The 23,278-nt window shown below is 47.0% G+C and overlaps 1 protein-coding gene across 1 annotated transcript in view; it reads right to left on the reverse strand.

Annotated features, from left to right (window-relative positions):
- The window catches only part of CSMD2 (CUB and Sushi multiple domains 2), a 743,482-nt gene that overhangs the window by 512,772 nt on the left and 207,432 nt on the right, over nt 1–23,278 (reverse strand). Inside the window, exon 4 of the mRNA XM_014578911.3 lies at nt 17,684–17,878. Coding sequence (XP_014434397.3) covers nt 17,684–17,878 — 195 coding nt within the window. The remainder of the gene's footprint in view (nt 1–17,683; nt 17,879–23,278) is intronic.

Consider the following 23,278-nt stretch of genomic DNA (forward strand, 5'->3'; position numbering starts at 1 on the left):
TGCTTCTTGCGGAAATACTATGCTGCTCCCGTTCCGGCAAAAGTCCCTTTTGCGCAAAACTTTTGCGCAAAAGGACCAGTGTAGACAGCTCAGATTTGTTTTGTGCAAAAAAGCCCCGATGGCGAAAATGGCGATCGGGGCTTTCTTGCGCAAAAGCGCGTCTAGATTGGCCATGGATGCTTTTCCGCAAAAAGTGCTTTTGCAGAAAAGCGTCCGTGCCAATCTAGACGCTCTTTTCCAAAAATGCTTTTAACGGAAAACTTTTCCGTTAAAAGCATTTCCGGAAAATCATGCCTGTCTAGACGTAGCCACGAGGTTGAAGCACCAGCGCTGGCTTCCCGCTGGGGAAAAGGGTGAGCCTCGCAGGCCGGAGCCAGCTTGGGGGGGGGGGGGGGGGAGAGGAAGTGGCTCTGTGCACTGCCACTTCCCCTCTCCCTGGCTGGAGAAAAGGCAGCACAGGGAACTGCTCACCTGGAGGCTTTCCCTGCTGCTCCCATTGGCTGGAATCATGGCCAATGGGAGTAGCGGAGGAGGGTGCCTAAGAGCACGAAGCCAAATAAGTGACCCCCGTGTCCCTCTCAGGCCCAGACCCCATACCTGCACCTCCATCCCCCTCACACACACCCCTCTCGCCTAGACCCTGCACCCCCCACACTCCCTCCCAGACCCCCCACCCTCAGCTTGTACCAGCATCCTCTTCCCCCCCACCCACTCCTGCACTGTCCCTCACTCCCAGACCCCCCACCCTCAGCCTGTTCCTGAACTAGGGGAGTAAGTGACTAGTCGACTTATTGGATAGTTGACATTGACTATTCGATTAGTTGATTAATCTAAATTTAACATCCTTTACCTGCACCCAACCTCCCACCCAGACTCCATCCCCATATCTCTTCCTGCACCCATTTTGTCATCATGGGTGGTAGGCTGGTGGTTCACGGAAAGGTCTGCATTGAGCGGGGTGGGCCGCAGGCCAAAACATATGCGAACAACTGGAGTAGATGGACTCCACTCATCCAGTCAGACAATTCTTAGGTTTCTCTGCAATTGGCAATAAAGCAAAACGAGGCAATTTTCTTTCCCAGGGAGAAAAGAAAATACCACAAAATTCTGCATCTTGATGCTGCATCAATCTTAAATATGTATTTTAAAAGATCAGTTAGTGAAGATTGGTGTAGCTCCATCGAAAACCTTACCTCCAACTTCAAAAATCTTTGAAAAAACATTAACAACGTCCAGCATCCATTAGATAGATAGATACAGACACAGATATACAGTTTTCCCAGCGTTCTTCAGTTTGATGAGCTTGATGTTATTGTTAAAGCATATTAAAATGTTCTTGAACAGTTCTTAAAATGTTTTGGGCACAGTGCACTCTAAGCAGCTGTTTAAATTATCATAGGCCTGGACACTTTTAATGAGCTAATGCATATTTGATATGCTTAAAATGCAGCATTGCAAATGTTCTGAACTTCTTCAGCTGGCTTACTGAATTTTTACTCAACCGCCTACTAGAGTCATAAACCCATCAATTCTATTTACACTCAGTAAACAAGCTGGGCCAGACTTTTCTCTCCGAAGGCATGCATGCATTTTAGCAAACAGAATCTACTGAAACATAATTTCTGATTATTCTACTGGAGCTATGCATAAGAAATCCTACTTGGTTTAAGTGAACCAAGTTTGCACGCAGAATAAGAACTGAAGTCAATCTGACCTGGTTTTAAAGGTTTACATGGAAGAAGGCTCTATTATAACTTATTTAGTTTTATTTTATTACTTTTGAAACACCTTTTCCCCCATGCCCATGCTTCCTGTAAAATTCCTCTTTGAAAATCCCAAGGAAAATCTAAAGAAATGGAACAAAAAACAGGACCGTGTAGCACGTTAAAGACTAAAAGTGCTAAACAATCCTGTTTTTTGTTTCAGCTACACCAGACTAACATGGCTACATTTCTATCACTATTCTAAAGAAATGGAGCGCTTAGCTCCTACTGAATGTCCATGAGATTTGACCACCGAAAATCCCGCTCTTAAGGACCATTTATATCGGTAGCAGCATTGCAGAATTGCCTTCATGATGCACCAGGATGTGTTAGGGGTTGTACAGTCACATCACAAAATTGACAGTCCCCTACCTCAAGGACCTTTTATTTTAACCTAGTCTGCATAGTACGGGCTGTAGAATTTCACCCTGTGATTCCTGCTAGCTAAGTGCCATTACTGAATCCAGACAGACAAGGAGGATGAGGTAACATCTTCTGTTGGAGCAGCTTCTCTGTTAGTGAGAGAAACAAACTTTTGAGCTCCATAGAGCTTTTCTTCTGGACAAGCAGGGTGTCAAATAAAGGACAGAACAGATTCTTTAAAATAAATTGTTAATAAGGATGTCAGTGTGTAGATGACTACATGATTAACCGATAAGCCTGGGTTTATCGGTTAATCTTGTCAATTACACACACCCTCCCCCTTGCTGCCTCTGTATCAGAGGCACTGGATCTGCCTGGTCCCCCCCACCTCCGCGCTGCTGCCTCTGATAGAGAGGCAGCAGTGTGGAGGATGAGGGGCGCAGGCAGGAGTTGATACGTGTAGGGAATGGCCTTCAAGCAAGCTCCCCACATGTGCCAGCTCCGCAGACCTGCCTGCCTCACCCCTTGCAGCTTCCTACAGATGCAGCAGGGTGGGACAGGGTAGAAGGGAGCCGGTGCTGGGGGGAGTCTGCTTCAAAGCTGGTTCTCTCCAGCTCCTGGGTGCTACCTGCTCCCCCTCCCCACACAGAGAACACTGCCACAAAGCAGCCTCTGTTCACAATGGCCCTGAGCTCCCCAAGAATGGAGGCTGCTCCACATCCTACAAACGACTCCCCTCATGGACCAGCTTCGCCTGCCACCCTGCGCAGCTGCCTCTGATAGACGGGGGGTTCCCTGGGAGTGGGGCCGGGAGCGCGCTGGCTTCTGCCCCCATCCCCGGGGACTATTGAATAATCGTGTAACTGGTAAGATTTCATGAGGTTACACGACTATTCGATTGCACGGTATCTAACATCCCTAGTTGTTCACACATATTCTAAGGCAGTGGTGGGCAACATGCGGCCCATCGGGGTTCTACGTGTGGCCTATAAGACATTTTGTTTACTCTTGCCCACATGCTGGGTTGTTGGATTATGCTGGTTACATTCACAGAGGGGTTTTTTTCCCTACTGGTATTACTAAAGTGGCACTCACGTAAAGCCAGGGCCCATGACGTGAGGGGTGTGCGGATTGCCCACAACAGTGACTGAGAGCCATGCACGCCCTCTGCATCCAATCACAGTGCTTCTACGGTTCAATTGGCACAGCCCGCATGTTCTAGGAGCAGTGAGCAAAACGGCCCTAGCCCAGGAGGCCGTCTGGGTTACGACAATCATGTGGCCTACTGAGATGAAGGAGGGCCACTTGTGTCATCCACTAAGTAGCCTCAGTTTCCCATCACTGTTCTAAGGGGCCATTCAAAATTAATTGGCCTGTTAATACCCCTACGGTTATAGCACAAAGAAAGGGAGGTTGGTGGGTTCCTGATTGTTGTAATAAACAATAAACGCAGGGTGTGTCTAGACTACAGTGTTTTTTCGAAAAAAGTGGCCTTTTTTCGAAAAAACTTCCCCTGCGTCTAGACTGCTTCCATGGTCTTTTGAAAGCAAATCAAAAGAACACGGCAGTTTTTTTGACCATGGAAAACCTTGAAAAAAGGCGCTATGTAATGCAAACTATGCTTTTTCGAAAGAGCATCCAGACTGCCTGGGTGCTCTCTTTCGAAAAAGCGGCTTGCTTTTTCGAAAGTACTGGTTGTAGTCCAGATGCTCTTTTTCGACAAAGGCTTTTTCGAAAGTATCTTTTGAAAAAGCCTCTTTCGAAAGAGGCTTGCAGTCTAGACATAGCCTCAGTGTCTTTATTAAGACCGTGATTTTTGGTGTCCTGCAAAACTTTGAACGTAAGCTTCCTGGCTTGGAAAGTATAGTGCCATTTTCTTTTGAGGATGAAGACTGAGGGTATGGCTATACTGCAGAGTTTTGTTGAAAAAAACAGCTGGTTTTTTTAAAAAAACCTTCACTTACGTCCACACTGCAATCGCGTTCTTTTGAAAAAAACCCGAAGGAACAGAGGGGTTTTTCTGACATTGTACAAGGAAGAAGCCTTTTTGTGGGAGGGGAAGAGGGACGGGGATGGGGAAGAGGGAGTTCTTTCACAAGAAGAGGAAAAAGCACAAATCCCCTGGTGGCCAGTCCATCCATAGTAATCACAGCTTAAATGTGAGATAGCATCCGTTCAGTGTGAACGCTATCTGTTGAAAAAGCAGATCACTTTTTCAATATACTTTGGCTGTATGGAGACACTCTTTCGGAAGAAGATTTTTTGAAAGATCTCTTCCGGAAAAGCTTCTTCCCAAAGAAGCCTGTAGTCTAGACATAGCCTGTGAGACCAGATGTGGAGTTATTTTGTGAGAAGTATTCACTCACGGGTGATCCTTGGTTTTGCCTTTTCTCCTTCTTCTTTGCGATTTCATTCAAGTACGTAGGCATGAGAAAGAGCCAAGGATCTTGAAAAGTGGCTCTTCTAAGGGATTGATCTTCGCAGTGGAGATAGGATTTTGCATCTGTTGCTACAGTAGGATCTGGTCTCAGTGGGTCCTGGGCTGTGCGGAGCTTGTTCCTGATGATAACCTCGGAAAGATTTTTTGGGAGGTGGGAGGGTTGGTTAAGGCAGTGGCGGTGGTAGAATGCCAGGTGCTGGGGCTCGTTGCTGCAGGGGGATCAGGTGAGCAGTGGGGATGCTAAGGCAGCTCCCTGCTGGTTCTGGCACTACAGACTGTGCTGCACCCCAGAAGCAGCCGGCAGCAGGCCCACCTCCTGGGTTAGAGGGACCATCCAGGGCTCCATGCACTGCCCTTGCTTTGAGCACTAGCTCCACACTCCCATTGGCTGGGAACCTCCTGCTGGCTGCTTCTGGGGACAGCATGGTCTGCGGGCCAGGAGAGGCAGGAAGCTGCCTTAGCCCACCCCCCGCTGCAGTGCTGACTGGGAGCCGCTCAAGGTCAACCCCTCCTGACCCTCTCCCCAAGCTGAAGCGCCCTCCAATATCCCAAAGCTCCGCTCAGCCCCAACCCGGAGCCCACGCTCCAGTCCAATTCTGTTGTGTCGCGGCATCAACAATTTTCTCCAACTGGGTTGTGAGAAAAAGAAGTTTGAAAACCACCAGTTTAAGGCCTGAAGAGGGGATTCAGGAGCGCCCTATCAAGCATGGGTGATAACTATTTAATACCACCCCTATGGCTTCCAGTAGGCTCCAAGAGTCAGTCTCAGTATAACCAGACTTTCCAAACCACTGGTTTTCCAGTCATCTCTGGAAAAAATTCCACACAGGATTTTATGCAACTCAGGACGTTCACGTGGCCAGTGGAAGCAGGGGTGTAGGCTGCTTTGAGAAATGTGGCTCCCCTGGTGTGAATTCAGACCAAGCATCTCGCACACATCAGCCACTCTTCTCTCTCTTCACGGTCCGGTAAATGTGCTTCAGTAAACAACTCAAGAGCGCAGCAGTGCCAGCATGCTCCCGAGATGCTCAGAAATCCAGACCCACTTAAATAAGAATTTTGGCTGCCCGATGAACAGCTGCCTCTCAGAAGGTACAGACAGAAGAGATCTACGCTGGATCAACTAACATCTGTCACTTTGGTAGGACAGGATCATTCCCTACAGTCCATCTCCTCCCGGTTAATACAGGACTGATTCCCTACAATACCACGTACCCCAGCTTACTTTTGAGCATCTCAACTTTTTGATCATCTCAAGTTCTCGGGCTTCTTTCTCCAAAACGTGTTTATTAAAAGGGGCTCTGGCCTGTGTAGCCACTTAACAAGACACTGTTAGGATAAGTCATTTCCAAAGATGTTGGCTAATTTCTGCTACTAGAGCAGTGACACCTAGGACACTGTGGGTACGTCTAAACTACATGGCTCCGTCGATGGAGCCATGTAGATTTGTTTGTTTGGCAAAGGGAAATGAAGCCGCGATTTAAATAATCGCCGCTTCATTTAAATTTACATGGCTGCCGCGATGAGCCAACAAACAGCTGATCAGCTGTTTGTCGGCTCAGCGCGCTAGTCTGGACGCTCCCCTGTCGACATGAAAGCCTTTTATCGACTGCCCCGGTAAACCTCATCCTACAAGGCATAAAGGGGAGGTCAATAAAGGGCTTTCAGGTCGGCACGGGAGCGTCCAGACTAGCGCGCTGAGCCGACAAACAGCTGATCAGCTGTTTGTCGGCTCAGCACGGCAGCCATGTAAATTTAAATGAAGCCGCAATCATTTAAATCGCAGCTTCATTTCCCTTTGCCAATCAGCCTAATCTACATGGCTCCATCGATGGAGCCATGTAGTTTAGACATAGCCTGTGTGAAGAAATATTTCGTTTGTTTTAAAGCAGCTCCCTATTAAGACAGTAGACCAGTTTCCTCTCAGAGCAGCAGCTCCTTGGTTTCTTGCACTCCTGTGTCTGGATCTGACATTTAATCCTGAATTCAGAATCCGGACTCATCTCTAATGTATCTATTCCAGAAGGGAACAAGCTAGAAAGAGTTCCAGCAGAGGTGTTTAATAAAGCTTTGTATCCCAAGGAGAATTGCTTCCTCTCTTTTGTTGTTAGAAAGTGCTGGCTGAATGGAATGAGAACAAACATTTGCCCCTGAACATTGACACCTTAGGACAGAGGTCGGCAGCCTTTGCAAACCAAAGAGCCAAACTGCATCAAAATTCAGAACACGCGGTCCACAAAGAGCTGCCTCAGAATGCCCATATGCAAGACTGAAAATATACAACTTAATATTATTGACAATTGACAGGATGACTAATAAGAGCCTAAACAAAGGAATGCACTTGCAGACTATTTCATAGGACTTATGCTGCTGCATCTTTTCACACATTTCTTTGAAGTTTACATCATAACTGCTCAAATCCAGCTTCCTGTGGGCATTCAGGCTGTCTTCTGTCACCCTTATGGCAGGGAGCTGGGGATGTGGGGGTGCAAGAGTCTGGGTTGGTGTGTATGGGTGGCTCAGGTCAGGAGGTTTGGGTGAATGATGGACTCAGGGTTGGCTGTGGGGTGTGCAGGAATGTTATGGCATGGGGATGGGATTGTGGGGGTGCAGGAGTTGGGGTTGGGGAGGGGCTGAGGGTGGGGATGTGTGGGAGGTGCAGGAGGCAGGGCAGGTGGCCCCCACACCTTGCCCTAGCAGGTGGCTCTGGCTGGGAGGGAGGGTGCAGGAGCTGGCTGGGGTCATGGAGTGGCAGCAGGGGAGGCCTCCAGGCTGTTGGGTGAGTGAGGCTTGAACCCTTAGCCCTCTGGTGGTGGGTACCTTTTCCACTGTGCCACTCGGGGAGCCCCCAATGTCCCTACATTCTGGGTCCCCCTTATCCTTCCTTTGTTCCTGGTCCATCCCTCACCTCCTTGCTGCACCATGGGTAAGAGGGGAGGCCACAATTCAGCTGCAGTGATCCTGGCCCGGCCTCTTATCCAGCCAATGCTGCCCACGTGCAGAAGCACAGCCCCTGCCAGGTAAGGTAATCTGGCCCCAGGCTCCCTCTCCACCCCTCCTTCCCTCCCCCCACCCACACACATATTCTACTTCTCTTAACCATTTGGCAACCCTCCTCCCAAGGTAGGGAGGAGGGGTGGGTCTCAGTGAAACTGAGACCCATCCTACCATGGGAGGAAGGTAGCTTAATGGTGAAAGCATCTAACTCTAGTGGCTGGGATGGTGGGTCCAAGTCCCAGAGGGAGAGAAAGCCTGAAGGGAAATAGCAGAGAATGGAATGGACACGTTGCCTGGAGACTGCTCCTGTTGGTCCAAATTGCAGTCAATGGGAACATTAGGAGATGGTGGTGCTTCCCATCCCCCTCACACAGACCCTCCACGACCCCAGGGCCACTGGCTACCATGAGCAGAGGTGGGGGATGGACCATGGCAGTTAGATGGGGGTTGTGTCGGGGCTGCCTTCACCTCCAGCCCCTTTTGCTATTCTGGCTGGGAGCACACACACATCCCCTACAGCGCGCCCTCAACAGAGCCAAGTGCTTCCGCCAGCTCTTACCAGAGCCCACCGCCAACCCTTCACCTCTGGTTAAAGGTGAAATAGACAAAAGAGGACCATCGTGCCATGAGGAATAACACATTTTTAAGGTTTTCAATTAATTTTAATTTTAAAGTTGTGTGTGTTTTGGGAATGACAAAAGAGCCACAGTTGGTTCCGTATGGAGCCCTGCTTGGCTCGAGAGCCATAGGGTTGCTGATCCCGGCCTTAGGATGTAGGAAAAGGACAGGAATGTTTGTGGGAACCTCTTGTTAAAATATTGGTGCCACATGGCTTCAAGGCAGCATAGAGAGTAAACATTCCTTAGATGGAGGGTTAAAATCCCCCCACACATATACCACTTATTTATGCAAGAACAATGCAGTGTCAAATATGATGCAAAATATTCCTTCCCCGATCCTGCTGATGCTTTCCGCAATAACTACATGCTGCCGCCAAACATTCTTACTCCTTTCCCGTCGCAAGGCAATGTTGCACTACGGACTGGAGGTCCGGGCCAGCCGATCTAGAGTACCGTGAATCTATTTGAAAGAGAGAACATGGCAGGAAGAGACAAAATAAATGCATCGGGCAAATACAACAGAACCCAAACTCCCAGACGTAAGGGAACATGCTTCCAGTGCCGACTGTGCAGGGATGTGACCTTATTTTCCAGAACAAAATGTGTTACTTAAGACTATTCCGCCTCCTAATGGGGCTGCAGGTGTTGTTACACAGTTTATGCGCAATTTGATTGAGCCACGAACAAAATGCTAATGTTTACATAAAACATGGAAAGGGTCAGAGCCACCAGCTAAGCAAAGCATTAGAATGCTCAGCATGAGCTGTGATATGTGCCTTTCACTTTTATAGCAGCCTTGTTACAATAAAACACAAAATAAGAGGTAGCAGAAGGTGGGACTCACTGAGACGTGTCAGATTTGGGGGCCTGATTTCTGCCCCTCCTCCCAACAGTGAATAACTGAAGGAACTTGTCTGAAGCCTCTATAGAGTTATGCTAATGCAAAAAGTGATGAACAACAGAGGAATTTCTAACGGCACTCTCTCATTCTCCAAGAGTCATTTGCAGGGCTTAAGAACATACGAATGGCCCTACTGGGTAACACCAAAGGTTCATCCAGCCCAGTATCCTGTCTGCTGACCGTGGCCAATGTCAGGTGCCCCAGAGATGTTCAAGGGAGAAGACTTGAACATGGAACTTACTGCAACCAACAGGCCTCCCACACGTAAGCAAAAGGTGTAAGTCCATTAGCTAGTGCAGTAGCAGCAGAAATAGTAGGAGAGGGCATGTCTACACAGCAGTGTTATTTCAGAATAACTGACTTATTCTCGAAAAACAACTTGCACGTCTGCACAGCAAGCCGCAATTTCGAAATAATGGCGCGCTGGGAGACTTCTTACTCCGACTCCTGTAAGCTTCGTTTCCCGGGGACTAAGGGAAGTCCAAGGGAAGTTCGCCCTCTGACTTCCTGCTGTGTCGACAGCACCAACAGCTGGATTGAGCTATTTCGACTTCAGCTACACAATTGAGGTCGCTGAAGTTGCGTAGCTTATTTTGACGTTAGCCCTGCAGTGTAGACGTGCCCTTGCTGTCCGTGTTGGCCGGACCTGCCATCAGTGTGTAGAACATTGTAATTGGCTCACCCCTCTCTCGAGCGCCCCCTGTTGGCTGAGGACATGTGTCAACAAGCTCCTCTGCTCTGATTGGCTCTGGGAGAGGAGGTGTGTTCTTGGTTGCCAGGGACCAAGCTTCTTTCCTACCCCCTTTGTAGCGACTTAGTGTTGTGAGGGGGGACACAGGCCTATCCACTCCTCTGGGTCCTGGCTCAGGGACCCCGTAAATAGCAGTTGCCTGCTAAGTGTCCTTACTATCCACGGCTACTCATTTCCTGGCCTGCTTGCGCAAGGACCTGCTTCATCCTTTCAGGGCTTTGAGATCAAGTCCTCACAGCACGCTGTCCAGGGTTCTGCAATTCACCATAGCCCGCCATGCCCGGTCTTCAGCCACCAGACCTGGGCTTCAGCTGGGTCTGCTATCAGCCTACGCTCTGAGCTGTCCGAGGTACCGCTGCCTTCCCAGTCAGTCCCTGGGTCTGCCTGGCTTGCACTCCAAAAGGACCTGCCAGGGCCCTGGCCCAGCAGCTTCTGTAGACTGGCTTGCTGGGCCCTGATTGGCTGCAGTGGAAGCAGCCACTCTAGCTCACCTGGAGGACTTCTCCTCTGCTCTTTTCCCTTGGAGGGGGTATGGCAAGGTGTGACGAAGTGGGGATTGTGCTCGTGTAACCCACACACCTAGTGTGGTTACAGAGTCCTGCAAGTGGCACCTAGACCACGGCAACAGTTAAGATCAAGAGACCTCTACAGCAGGGGCTCGGAGCCAGCTGGCTTTTAGCTCAGAGGGTGGAGGCTCCTAGAGTCAGCTCCCGAGGTCCCAGGTTCAAATCGGCCTTGGTGGTGGCTACACTCGCTCTATTTGCTTTGTTATATGTGAGCTCTACTGTCCTGTAGGAGTCCTGTGTGTGCATGCCTCAGTTTCCCTGGGCACTGCTATACCATCTAGAGGGGGATGGGAATTGCAGGTGACTCTCAGAGAGCATGCAGCCCATCATATAGACAACGGTCCTTGGAACCTGAGTCTGGGAGGGGGTGTGTCCAGGCGACACCTTTTGCCGAGGAAGCTAGGCAAAGGAGGAGGTGGGGCTCCTCCCGACAGACTGGGAACTGTTGCTGAGGGTGTGGGGGTTTATTTTGGGGCGGGGCTTGGAGCAGGATGGGGGAAACAGGACTCAGGGCCCCTTCTCCCCAAGATGGGTTGTACTGTCTGCTCCTGGTTCATGTGTTAACAAAAAGACTGAGGTGCACTGTATCCCTGTGAACCAATAAACCTTCTGTTCTCCCAGCTGGCTGCGAGTTTTATCCGACTGCAGATGGGGGTGCAAGGCCAGTGTCTCCCCACACCTCAGTGACACAGGGCCACATGCCTCCAGCAGGGGGCTTCGGGTTAGTCCACTCCATGACAAACATACACAGTAGGGTTGCCAGGTGTCCGGTTTTGAACCAGACAGTCCAGTATTTGAGCTTTCTGTTCAGGAAACAAATTGAGAAAATAGAAATGTCCGGTATTTTCTAAATAAGATGGAATGTAGATTGTGATGTAATGTCAAGCGTGTCTGGTATTTTTGTTAAAACCATCTGGTAACCCTGATATCCAGTGTTTTTCTTTTAAAAGGATAATCCAATGTTTCCAGCTGTTTCACAATACTTGCATTGTCATGTCTTTGTGGCTGGGACCATCCTCTGGAATTTTTTGTACAGCACCTAGCACAAGGAGGCACTGATCTGTTACTGAAGCTCCCACACAATTCTACAATCGTCGTAAGTAACAATCCCAAAATACCCAAAACACATTCTCAGAGCTGCAGAACAGTCGAGAGGCTCAGCAAAAATAAATGGCTTCTTTTCTGCTGTCCGTCATATTGATCCATAGTTAGAATCACATAAATGCGTACAAAGGGTATTATTAAAAAACAGTCGGCATTTGTCAGCAAATACCATGCAGCCATATTTCAGATAAATACAGCTTTCTACTTGTAATTGCAATACAAAATAACTGTAACAACAATAAACAGAGGGGCTTCCATTTGCAAACACTGACTTCTTAATGGCAAACCCTGTATTTTTTGCTCTTTTTAAACAAATGTGTGTGTTATTCACCTGGCAGATAGCAACAAGTTCTTCAGAACCACGCATGCAATCTAGAAGACACGGATTCCTTTAGAAATACATCCGTTCCTTAACACTTCCAGGAATATACACAGTGCTATGTTACAGGAAGATGTGCAGCATTAGGTCATGCGATAGAGGTCTCAAGTATACATCTGTGATCACTATCACATGCACCAGAAGCTCTATGCTATCTTTCTAAACCTAAATGCAACCCACCAACTGTGCAATGTTTTACATGGGGAACAAGTTCCTTCCTGATCCATCAGCAACCAGCTCATGCCCTGAAGCGTGTGACGGACTTATTTTAGCTCACACAGCTAAAAATATTGGTCATAAGGTTAGCCGGCCATTTCAAAAAAGAATCCAGATGCGGTATTTGACTGATTACCTAAGGCAAGGAAATCCACAAGCTGAACACACTCTGTGCAGACATTGAGAAGGTCTCCTTTCTATCAAGGAAACATATATTTCTATTCAGACAGGAGCTCTGAAGATGCAATATTTTCACAGCAGAATTCGACAGTAAAACACTTTGGTCTCTATGCAAATCTTTAGACCTTTCCAGCCATCACAATTTGTAAAGCCAGTCCAATGGTCAGACATCAATTTTAAATCTGATCACTAAAAAAACTTACTGTGGTAAGATCAATTCACATAGTTGAGTAGGTTCTGAGGACTCTATTGTGTCAATTTCTTGTTTGTTTTTTCTGCTTTCTACATTTTCATATTAACTATAAACATTATGGGACCAGTCTAGTCTTTGCTGTCATTGCCCTCAATGAGCATTTACTACTGATTTCGAATGATGCAGAATCTATCCCCCAAGTTCTTAAGTCTTCTAATACGATCAGCAAACATCGGGCTACCTGCTGCACAGAATGGTGACCTTTGGGACACATCATCATATGATACTAATTGAGCAAAGGAACGGATTTAAAATAAAGTAATAGTTGCCACAATGCAATGTGCCCATCACAGTATTTTTTTGCATTTTTCAATTCTATGAAATATGAAGAAGGTGGTTGTAGCTTTATGCGGGTTTTTTTTAATTAGTAGTGCTTTCTGAACAAAAGCGTTACACACAGGGAAGACGACCATCCCAGAAAAATGAAATAAAAATTACAAAGGTGATTAATCCTGATGCTTCAAGGCCCCTGCTGGGGTCAGGAGGCATTCCTTCTCTTGTGGAACGGCAGTGCACAAACACCTGTAAATAGTGGGGCGATGGTTAGCCCCTCTCTCAACCACTGGTCACTGTCAGAGAGAGGTAAGATGTCAGATTAGATGGAGCATGGGTCTATTCTTGCACAGCATTTAATCAGAGTGTGATCTGACATTTTATTCCATATTTTAGCTTCAGGCATGGTTGGTTTGGGTTTTTGTTTTGTTTTTTACTTCCCTTCTCCAGCCAAGTTGTAAAAACACTGAAGAATAAGGGTTTATGGAAGGGTTTAAAGAATGGAAGCACCGATTCGGCATGAGACTACAAAGTCAAGTCTAAGGATGTAATTTGGAGATGAAAAATGAAGGAGGTAAAACATTCCTCTTCAGCACCAACCTCTGCATCAACCCCTCCTGTATTGGGACCCCAGGTAGCACACACAAGCAATAGGGAAATGTCAGATAAACACAACTAACAGCATGACCCATGACTGTATGACTCAAAGGAGGAGGTGGGAACATACATCACCAGGCCAACAACATTTCTGTATTTAAAATTCAAGATGTGTGCTCCAACTCAGGCTTGCTAATTGATTACACAAGCAAAGGGTCAATACAAAGATCAATACAAGATGCTCTGTTGAAGCACAGATGGAATTGAACAGCAATGAAGCAGCAACTATTTCGGTAAAACATCCTAGACATTTGTATATTTACTGACAATCTAGTCTCCCGAGGCCCCCTGAGTCCACGAAAGATGATCAAAAAGCAATTCTCCATAGTTACAAAGAAGCAAACATTCCACTTGCTCCCAGAGGCTGTAGCCCTTTACATAAGCAGAGCTTTAAATCAAGTTTTACTTCCCATATGAAACTTTCTCCTGCACAGAGACCTCGGGCGTATTCCACTGTTGTGTTCTATGTTGTGCAGCCTGTAGCCAGTGCAAAGCGGGTGTCAAACCCTACCCAATCTGAGGCTATGTCTAGACTGCAAGCTTCTCGCGCAAGAAGCTTTTCTCAGAAGAGATCTTCCGCAAAAACTTCTTGCACAAGAGTGCGGCCACACTGCAAAAGCGCATCAAAAAAGCGATGCGCTTTTGCGAACAAGAGCGTCCAGACTGCATGGACATTGCTATGCACAGATTGACCACCTGGGCTTTTTCTTCTTTCCTCTTTTTGCAGAAAAAAGCCCTCTTCCATGTCCACACACACCTTTTTGCGAAAGCGCTCTTTCGCTAAAAGGTGTTCTCCCTCGTAGAATGAGGAATACCTACGTCAGAAAAGCCCACCTGTTCTTTTGATTTTTTTGTGCAAAAAAGCACTTGAGGTGTAGAAGCTCTGAGAGTTTTTTCGGAAAAACAGCTGTTTTACAAAAAAAAAACCCCTCTGTAGTGTAGACATAGCCTGAATGGCAACTTTTTATACCCACTTTCTGTGGGTACGAATGACCGCACAAGATGCATGCAAGTTGCAAAGCAGAGGAGAATTTGGTCCAGTGCAAGCTCTCTAAGCCAGTCTGGCCTTGTTTGTGTGACTTTTTGATGGAGAGGACCTAATAAAACTGGCTGCAATTCATTCCGCTTATTAAAAATATGGAAAAAGCGAAAAAGTCGCCACGCTGGAGCCGAAGTCCTTAGACTCTATGGCTGTGTCTACATTGGTGTGATCTTGTGCAAAAGTGGCCGCTTTTGTGCAAAAACTGGCTGCCTCTCTACACTGGCCACGAGTTCTTGCGCAAGAACAGTGACGTTCTAATGTGTGAAATCAGTGCTTCTTGCGCAAGAACTATGATGCTCCCGCTCAGTAATAAGCCAGTGTAGACAGGCAACATGAATTTCTTGCGCAAGAAAGCCCGATGGTTAAAATGGCCATCAGAGCATTTTTGCGCAAGAGAGCATCTACACTGGCACGGATGCTCTTGCGCAAAAGCACATCTCTTGCGCAAAGGCACATGCCAGTGTAGACGCTCTCTTGCGCAAATACTTTAACGCAAGAACTCTTGCGTTAAAGAGTATTTGCGCAAGATCATGCCAATATAGATGGAGCCTATGCCTCTTAGCCTGACAAGCTAGCTATTCTATTGTGGGCTTCCAAGCGTAGGTCACCTACCCTGCAGGGCAGGGAATATTTGGGCTTTTTTAAATGACCCAGTTGAAGCTCTCGCTTTGCTTAGAACGGACAATAAGAAACAGAAAAAGATCGGAAAACACAACGTGGGGAACACAAGTGAGGATTCCACCCTGAGGCCTATCAAGCAGGCTCAGAGAGCACCGAGATGGAAGATACCTATTGCATTGCCTGTCTCTCACCATATTGCAGGGCAGAATTGTTGCCCATGGGGGGTTTATTCCCTAGCCCCATCTAGAATGATGCAGGCTATGGAGACTCCCCCATTTTCCTTGACAGACTATCCCCACATCTTACAGTCAATCACCTGCCAAAACATACCTCTATACACCAAGGGGGCGTCCAGACAGCACCCTTCTGTCGAAACAAGCTACTCAGTGTGCACTACGTGAATTGCATAACTTATTCCGAGTCTAAATCGAAAGAGCTTATTTTGAAATTTGGCACTGTCTACACAGCGCCAAATTTCAAAATAAAGCATTATTCCAACAAATCCCTTAATCCTCCTGGAACAGGGTTACAGGGATGCCGTAATAGCACGGCCAGTCTTTCGGGAAAGAGTGGGCGCTTTTAAAGACACGGCGTTGCTATTTTGGGATACTTCCGGTATCCCGAAACAGCAACGCAGTCTAGATATACCCCAAGACACCACTTGTTTGAGACCCAGCTGGAGATCTTTATGGTTCCAGGAAATAAAGTCTTGTGCAGGCATAACCCATACACTTACTGAGTGTGGTTCATTGTCCCATGTAGTGGCACTTAGACCGCTAACAGAGAGAGAATGAGTTAGCTCTATAGCCTTAGCTGATAGCCAGCTGGCCACAAGCTCCAGAGGCTCATGCACTAAGCTCCAGACATCCCACGTTTGGTTCCATCAGGCCCTCAGCATGTCACTCCCCAAGCGAAGAGCGAACCCAGGGACACGCCTGTCATTTAGAAGGCTCCTTTCTGGAGATGGAGCCATGCTGGAGCCATAAGAGAAGCGGCACTCGAAGAACAAGCATGAGGCTGGAAGTTCAGTGGGTCCCAGTCCCAGATTCTAATTGTAGCTCTAACACAAAGCCTCTGTCTGTGGCCTTGGGCACGTCATTTAATGTGGCTGCCTCAGTTTCCCCATCTGGGGATGATGACGATGACCAGGGGCGGTGAGAGTTGGTGAATTCAAAGCATGGGAATGTGCTGTATAAACTAGAAGCATCATTCAAATCCCCACAGCTTAAGGGGGTCTGACCCAAAACAAAGCCGAGCTCCCAGATGTGTCTTGCTGGGGGTTCATTCCCTTTGGTTTGGTTTCTAAACCTAGAGATCGAGGTGAACGTCAGCTGGTGCATCCCGGGGTGCCGCTCTGGCAGAAGGGAGATACACCCAGCTGGGGCTCTCGGCTGCAGTAGGAGGTGTGACGCACTCCCAGTGGGGCTCCCTGCTAAACAGTAGGCAGGCCGGTGAAAGAGATTCTGGGACTGCCCCAACCCCGACTCCTCTGCAGGGTGCCACTTGGGGGAGGGGCTCCTGAGATTCATAGGGGGACCCTGCTTACTGGTCCCCTTCCCCTCAGGGAGCGAGAGCAAAGCACAGGGGAAGGGAGGGGAGGGGAGTGAGTGACTCACATTGCGAGCTTCCCTCTGGCTCTGAGAAGGGTACAGCAAGCAGCTTCCAAGTACAAATACTGGGAAAGGGGGCAAGCCCCCCCATCCTCTAAATAGTGCCCTGACCTCCCATCTGCATCCACACATACCCCACCCCCTGCCCTGAGCCCCTCCTCACACCCCCGCCCCCTGCCCTGAGCTCCTCCTCACGTCCCCAACCCTGACTCCTGCACTCCCCCCCCAACTCCCAGCCCCCTGCCCTGAGCCCCTCTTTATACCCCCAGCTTCCTGCCCTAAGCCCCTCCTTACACACCTCAACCCAGTGAACACATATAAAATTGACAAATCAGATTTTAGAACAGAGGAGAGGTAAGGGGAGGAAGGTTAGTGTCTATGAGATAGCAATATTAGGGGTGATAATTACCCATTACAAAGATAGCTTCCCCAATTATCACCCCTAATATCATTATCTCATAGACACTAACCTCATCTTCCCACCCCTGTTCTAAAATCTGATTTGTCAATTTTATATGTGTTCTGATTTTTTGATTGTATCCCTTTGGTATATATGGTCAGACTCATGTCAATTTTCTTCCACAATTTGATCTGAGGAAGTGGGTCTGGCCCACGAAAGCTCATCACCTAATAAACCATCTTGTTAGTCTTTAAAGTGCTGCATAGTCCTGTCTTTTGTTTCAGCTACACCAGACTAACATGGCTGCATCTCTATTACTTACATTTCTCACAGGTATTGTGTCACAACCCTGCCACCGTGTACAATACAACAGAAACTGTAAGAAATGTAAGTTACTTTCACCTCTTCCTATATCCCACCACATGCAGCGTTGCAGTCCCGCTCGTTCTGCAACTCTGATTCAGTCCGCCGCTGGAGGATCTCTCTCGCTGGAGTTTTCTCAAGACCATTCGTTTGTATTCACAGGTGAACAAAGGAAGCACTTTACCTCGGCAGGACGGCAGTGGAAAATCCCAGGAGGCACTGTTCTCCGAACTGGCATGGCAAGTGAGCAACGCATGTCCTTCCAAAAAGAAGCCAGGATTGCAGCTGTACCTCACTTTGTCTCCAATGCTGAACGTCGTCCCTTGCTGGATCCCATTCTGGAGTCTTCCCGGATTGCCACAGGTATGACTCGGTAAAACTGCCAGAGAGAAAATTGTTCCCGGTTAAACAGAGACAGCACAGCTCTCTGTCTCCGTCCAGTGAAGACACCCTCCTCATTTTACCCTTTGTTTTTACAGCAAGATTCATCTTATCACATACAGACCCCAATGATTTAATTCAATAAATGCAATGTCCGATCTGCACCATTCCATCGCCAAAGCAAACGTGTCACTTCAAATGCAAAAAAATAAGCACCCTGCCCATAGGATTTACCATATTGATCAGTCCCTGGGTAAAAAAGTCTAGTATGTGACCTTCCCTACTGAGGATACTTCACAAAAGGTAACCTCTCTGAGGAACTCACCCAAACCATAGTGCCAGGCTCTGCACAGGGGAAGCAAATTGCTTCCTGACTCCTACAAGGAATCAAGATATTTTCACCACCTATTTTTGGTATTTTCAGTGTGAAAATCTCCACAGACCATGTTTGATGCAGGAACTCAATGGTTGCATCTAGACTGGCAAGTTTTTCCGCAAAACCAACTGCTTTTGCGGAAAAACTCACCAGCTGTCTACACTGGCCTCTTGAATTTGCGCAAGAACACTGACGATCTAATGTAAGATTGTCAGTGTTCTTGCGCAAATACTATGGTGCTCCCGCTCAGAGATAAGCCCTCTTGCGCAAATGCTTTTGCGCAAGAGGGCCAGTGTAGACAGGTAAAAACTGTTTTGCGCAAAAAAGCCCCGATGGCGAAAATGGAGATCGGGGCTTTCTTGCGCAAAACTGCGTCTAGATTGGCATGGACGCTTTTCCGCAAAAAGTGCTTTTGTGCAAAAGCGTCCGTGGCAGTCTAGATGCTCTTTTCCGCAAATGCTTTTAACGGAAAAACTTTTCTGTTAAAAGCATTTGCGGAAAATCAGGCCAGTCTAGACACAGCCAAAGGCGTTCAACAGGTGGGGCACAAAATCTTTTGCAATGCAGGTGGAATTGTGTTAGACGTGGTGTGATCTACCATATATTTTAGATTGAGGACTGATTGAGGACTCCTCCTAAATGGTATGAGCTAGGACCACCACATTGGGTACACAGCTTCTTCTTATCCTAACTTAAAGCAACGCAAGGGTTTGTGTGGGCCAGGAAAACAGGATGTGCCTGGAATGGGATTGCTTCTCATAAAACCAGGCAGCAAAGAGACAGAATCACCAAAGCAAGTATAGTCCTCAAAATCAACATAACTGAGCAAATGTTGAAAGAGACTGACCCAAGATGAGCCAGAAAAATAGGATAAACCTGGAATAGGATTGCTTCTCGATAAATCTTACTGGAAAAAAAAGGTAAATCAGAGAAATTTGGAGTGATGCTCTATTTTGCCACTATCAGGCAATGCCAGATAAATCTGCCAGTGCTATATAAAATGGCACAGTCTGGCATTAGCAATTATTTAAGACAAAACAACCCATATTAGCAGCAATTTTGGTTTCACATATATGGCTAGATTCTCAACTAATGTAAAGTAGCAAATCCTCCAATGAAGGCAATAGAGTGATACTAATTGACATCAACTAAGGATCTGGCCCATAATATCCGATTTTAAAGCATAGCAGATGGCACGAGCTGCTGAAATGGCAATAACTCTTATAATTTTCCATCACTGCCTCTGGACAGCAAGCTAGAGAATTAGTATCAAACTCTACGGGTTCCCATAAAACCCTCCAAAATATCATGTGTATTTAGCTGTAGGGCCCCTCTACTATAGGGGCCTCTGTGCTTTCCTGGGAGTGTTCCTGTTGGGGAAATCCTTTATGCTACAATCTAGCCTTAGGCCAGGTCTACCCTGGGAGAGAAATTCGATTTAAGATACGCAACTCCAGCTATGAGAACAGTGTAGCTGGAGTCAATGTACCTTAAATTGAGTTTCTCCAGTGGCCCCACAGTGAGAGGTCAGAAATTCTCCCGTCAAATTCCATTATGCCTTCCGACCCCATGGAGTACTGGAGTAGACAGGGGCACCATCAGCATTCTATGTAGCGGGTCCTTACTAGTCCTGCTAAATCAAACCCCAGAACACTGATCTCTGGAGTGTCGATCTCCAGGTAAACATAGATAAGACCTTAGAGATTTCAGCTCCCATGAGGCATTGGAAGAAAAAAAAAAGGAGGAGAGACTTCCTGGCAGTGCAGAAAGAGCAGGTGGAGGGCTTCACTTTGGAAAGAGGAACCCAGCGGCTGGTGTGGAGCTTTGTCCAGACCAGGACCTGCTGCTGAGAGCCTGCTGGGGTTTCATTGAGCAGGGATCTTCAGGAGTGGTTGGTGGCTTTCCCTGCCTGTAGAGGGGAAGGAACTGAGAGTTAACGCCCACCAGCACTTGCAAAAGAAGCAGAGAGACTGAGCCTGAGGAGAGGCAGAGTGATCAGCCCACTGAACCAGGACCCAGAGCTGTGGGCCCAACGCCCATCTTCAGAGGGGCTGTGCAGCTTGTCTTCAGCTGCAGATCTCCAAGCGCACCCATGAGGACACGGACGTGCAGAGGAGCACACGCTGCAGAGTAGGTAAATGGTGGCTGTGCAAATGAGAGGTAGACGACTTTCATTTCTTATTGCATCCTATATAGGTTATTTGATTCTACTAAATTGCACTCTGCAGAGTTAAATTGATAATGATCTTCAATCTTAGTCTATTAAACCTTGCTCAAGTTGCTAAGTAAAGGCGTGTTAAGTCTCATTTAAGTACATTGGACGGATATTATTTATAATTGGTATTTTTGAGTGAGATCCATGCCACAGACTATTATTAGAATGGGTTTATTCCCAGAGCTATCCTAGGCACACCATATACTGTATACAGGGGCCAGCCAGGTGGACACACCACCAGTTTTGAATTCCTTTAGAAGTAAGGCACTGCAGCAAAAGGGGTGGATAGAGGATTCCCTCCTATCCAACATCACCACGGGGATACTCGCGATCTTCTTCAATATCAACATCAGGTACCTAGGTACACAGAGGTGCGTTACCTGCTCCCCAGGAACCCAGGGAAGAAAGAGGGGGTTGTCACGCATCCCGCCCAACCGCTGTTCTTTGAAAGTTGGCTTATGAATATGAGCATGAATAACTCAAAGATGCTTTGTGCAAAACTGGTCATGTAACATATCAATTTTACAGTTACAGTCTGCTGAATCTGTATATCCTATTTTTGTGCATGTACCATTCCTGCATGTGATGTTAGAAATATGAAATGTGGATCGGTTTATAATTCTAAATGTGCTAATGAAGGTCAGTAATTCTGTCCCTGAAATTTAATGGCTTGGTGATCAAATCAACGACCTGTGAATACTCGTTTTTGTCCTGTAAAATCAAACTGTGATTGGTTCTAAAAAAACATGTGAACGTGCCACCTGGTACAGGAATCCATCTTGAACCTGGTATTTTTCCATGGGATTGTGGGATACCAAACAAAGGATTCCCGCCCTGGGGGAAAGTCTACTTAAACAACGGGAAACAATCAGCCTTTGTCTTCAGCTGGTTTTTGAAACTGCCTGGCCCACCCCAAGAGGATACTTGCAAAATTCTAAAAAGTTGTAGCCCCAAACCAGGTCTTACTTGATGTTTTTACCTGAGATAAGAACAGCTGTTTAAGATAACAATTTACATGTAGCTCGTTTCTTAGTAGATTAGAACTAGCTAAGCATTTTTGGCTTGATTTTAATTTAGTAACTTACTTTGATCTGACTGTTTTCATTTGCAACCTCTTAAATCCTACTTTTTTACTTAATAAAAACATTTTTGTTTATTACCAAGCCCAGTGTAAATAATTGCTACCTGCAAAAGGGGGGGGGGGGGATTGAGGCAGGAGGGCAACCATTGTGCATATCTCTCTTTCATTAATAACAAGGGCTGACCTTAAGGGCTTTCTCTGTATAAAACTTCTGCACAGGGTAAGATGGGTTTATATTTGGGGATTTGGTCCCTTTTTGTATTTGGTTTCCCAGTGCTGAGTCCTTATAGCTGAGTACTCTTGGAGCTGAAATGGTTCAGTATCTGTATTGCTCCGCAGAGGGACAGTAAACCCAGCTCTGAGCCTCTGCTGGGGGAGACAAAAGGACCTGACTGAGCAGTACAGGACAGTGGAGAGCCCCAGAGAGAAGGAAAACTGTCATCAGTGGCATGATCAGCACACCAGGGAACAACTTTAAGGGGACTTCTGTGATTCAACCCATCACAGGAGTGACAAAGGTTTGTAGGGCCTGACGCAAGTGAAGGCAACGGAACAACTACTACTGGCACATTCGGCTTTAATTCAGGACCTTACATATCACCCCCCTTTCTCAGCAATGAAACATGGAAGGAAATCTAATAAAGAAGGGTTTCTGTTTCAGAGCTGATTTCGTGTTTACTGCACATCCAGGAATTTCGTCAAGGGCATGCACATCAAAGGACGAATTCCTGAGAGCACACGGTTGTTTAGTCAGAGATCCTGCCAAGGAGAAGAGCAAGAGTAACACAAAAATGAGATGCTAAGCGTACACAGGATGCAGCAGAGGAAAACGCTGCGAGAGCCGTGCACAGCCAGGTGAAATGAAGTAAACATGCATAGCTACATATTTAGCCACTGTAACTGGCATACGGGGCTACAGCCTTGCCACAGTAAAATATTTTGGAAAGGCGGCTCGGTTTTATGCTGTGCCATGCATAGAAAGTCAAACCCAGCTGGCAGAATCTTCATCAAATCACTTTAAACCTCAGCGCGCCTAAACCAGTCAAGATACTGCCGGACGGGGTTCTGTGCCTCCATCTGTAAATGGACACCATCCCTTCTGGTAAAGATGAGGCAAGACTTGACTGTAATGAATATAAAGGGGATTCTTTTACTAAGGCTGCTGGACAAACAGACAAAGTGACTGACCGACCCTGCAGTTCGCCCTATTGTTCCCAGATTAAACAGAACCTGAGTTGCGGAGGGATCCATTAATTCAGACGGAAGATGTGTCTCAATCTTCACGAGACTGTTTTAAAAACCTCAGTGCTGCTCCTGTTTTTCCTCATGCCCTGTCTCCATCTTGCCTATTTAAATGATACATTCTTTGGGAAATGGACAGTGTCTTACTAGATGTCTGTACAGCACAAAACACAGTACAACTCTGATTTCAATTGGGACTTCTCTAATACAATACTACTACGTCCAGTAATAATAACTGCAATGTGACTCAGTTCTCCCTCCCCCCCAAAAAGCCACTTCGATACCAAGGGGATGCACACCTGTGCTAAAACCCAGATGGGGGGAAAGCATAGAAGATGATGCTTATGAGACTTTGAAAAGCATTTAGAATTAAGCACTATACATTAAAGGCATGCCTACAGAGCAGGGCTAAAGCCGAAATAAGCTATGCAACTTGAGCTACATCAATGGCATAGGTGAAGTCAAAATTGCTTATTTTGGCTTT

This window comes from Pelodiscus sinensis, chromosome 25 (genome assembly GCF_049634645.1).
Source record: "Pelodiscus sinensis isolate JC-2024 chromosome 25, ASM4963464v1, whole genome shotgun sequence".
NCBI classification, from domain to species: domain Eukaryota; kingdom Metazoa; phylum Chordata; order Testudines; family Trionychidae; genus Pelodiscus; species Pelodiscus sinensis.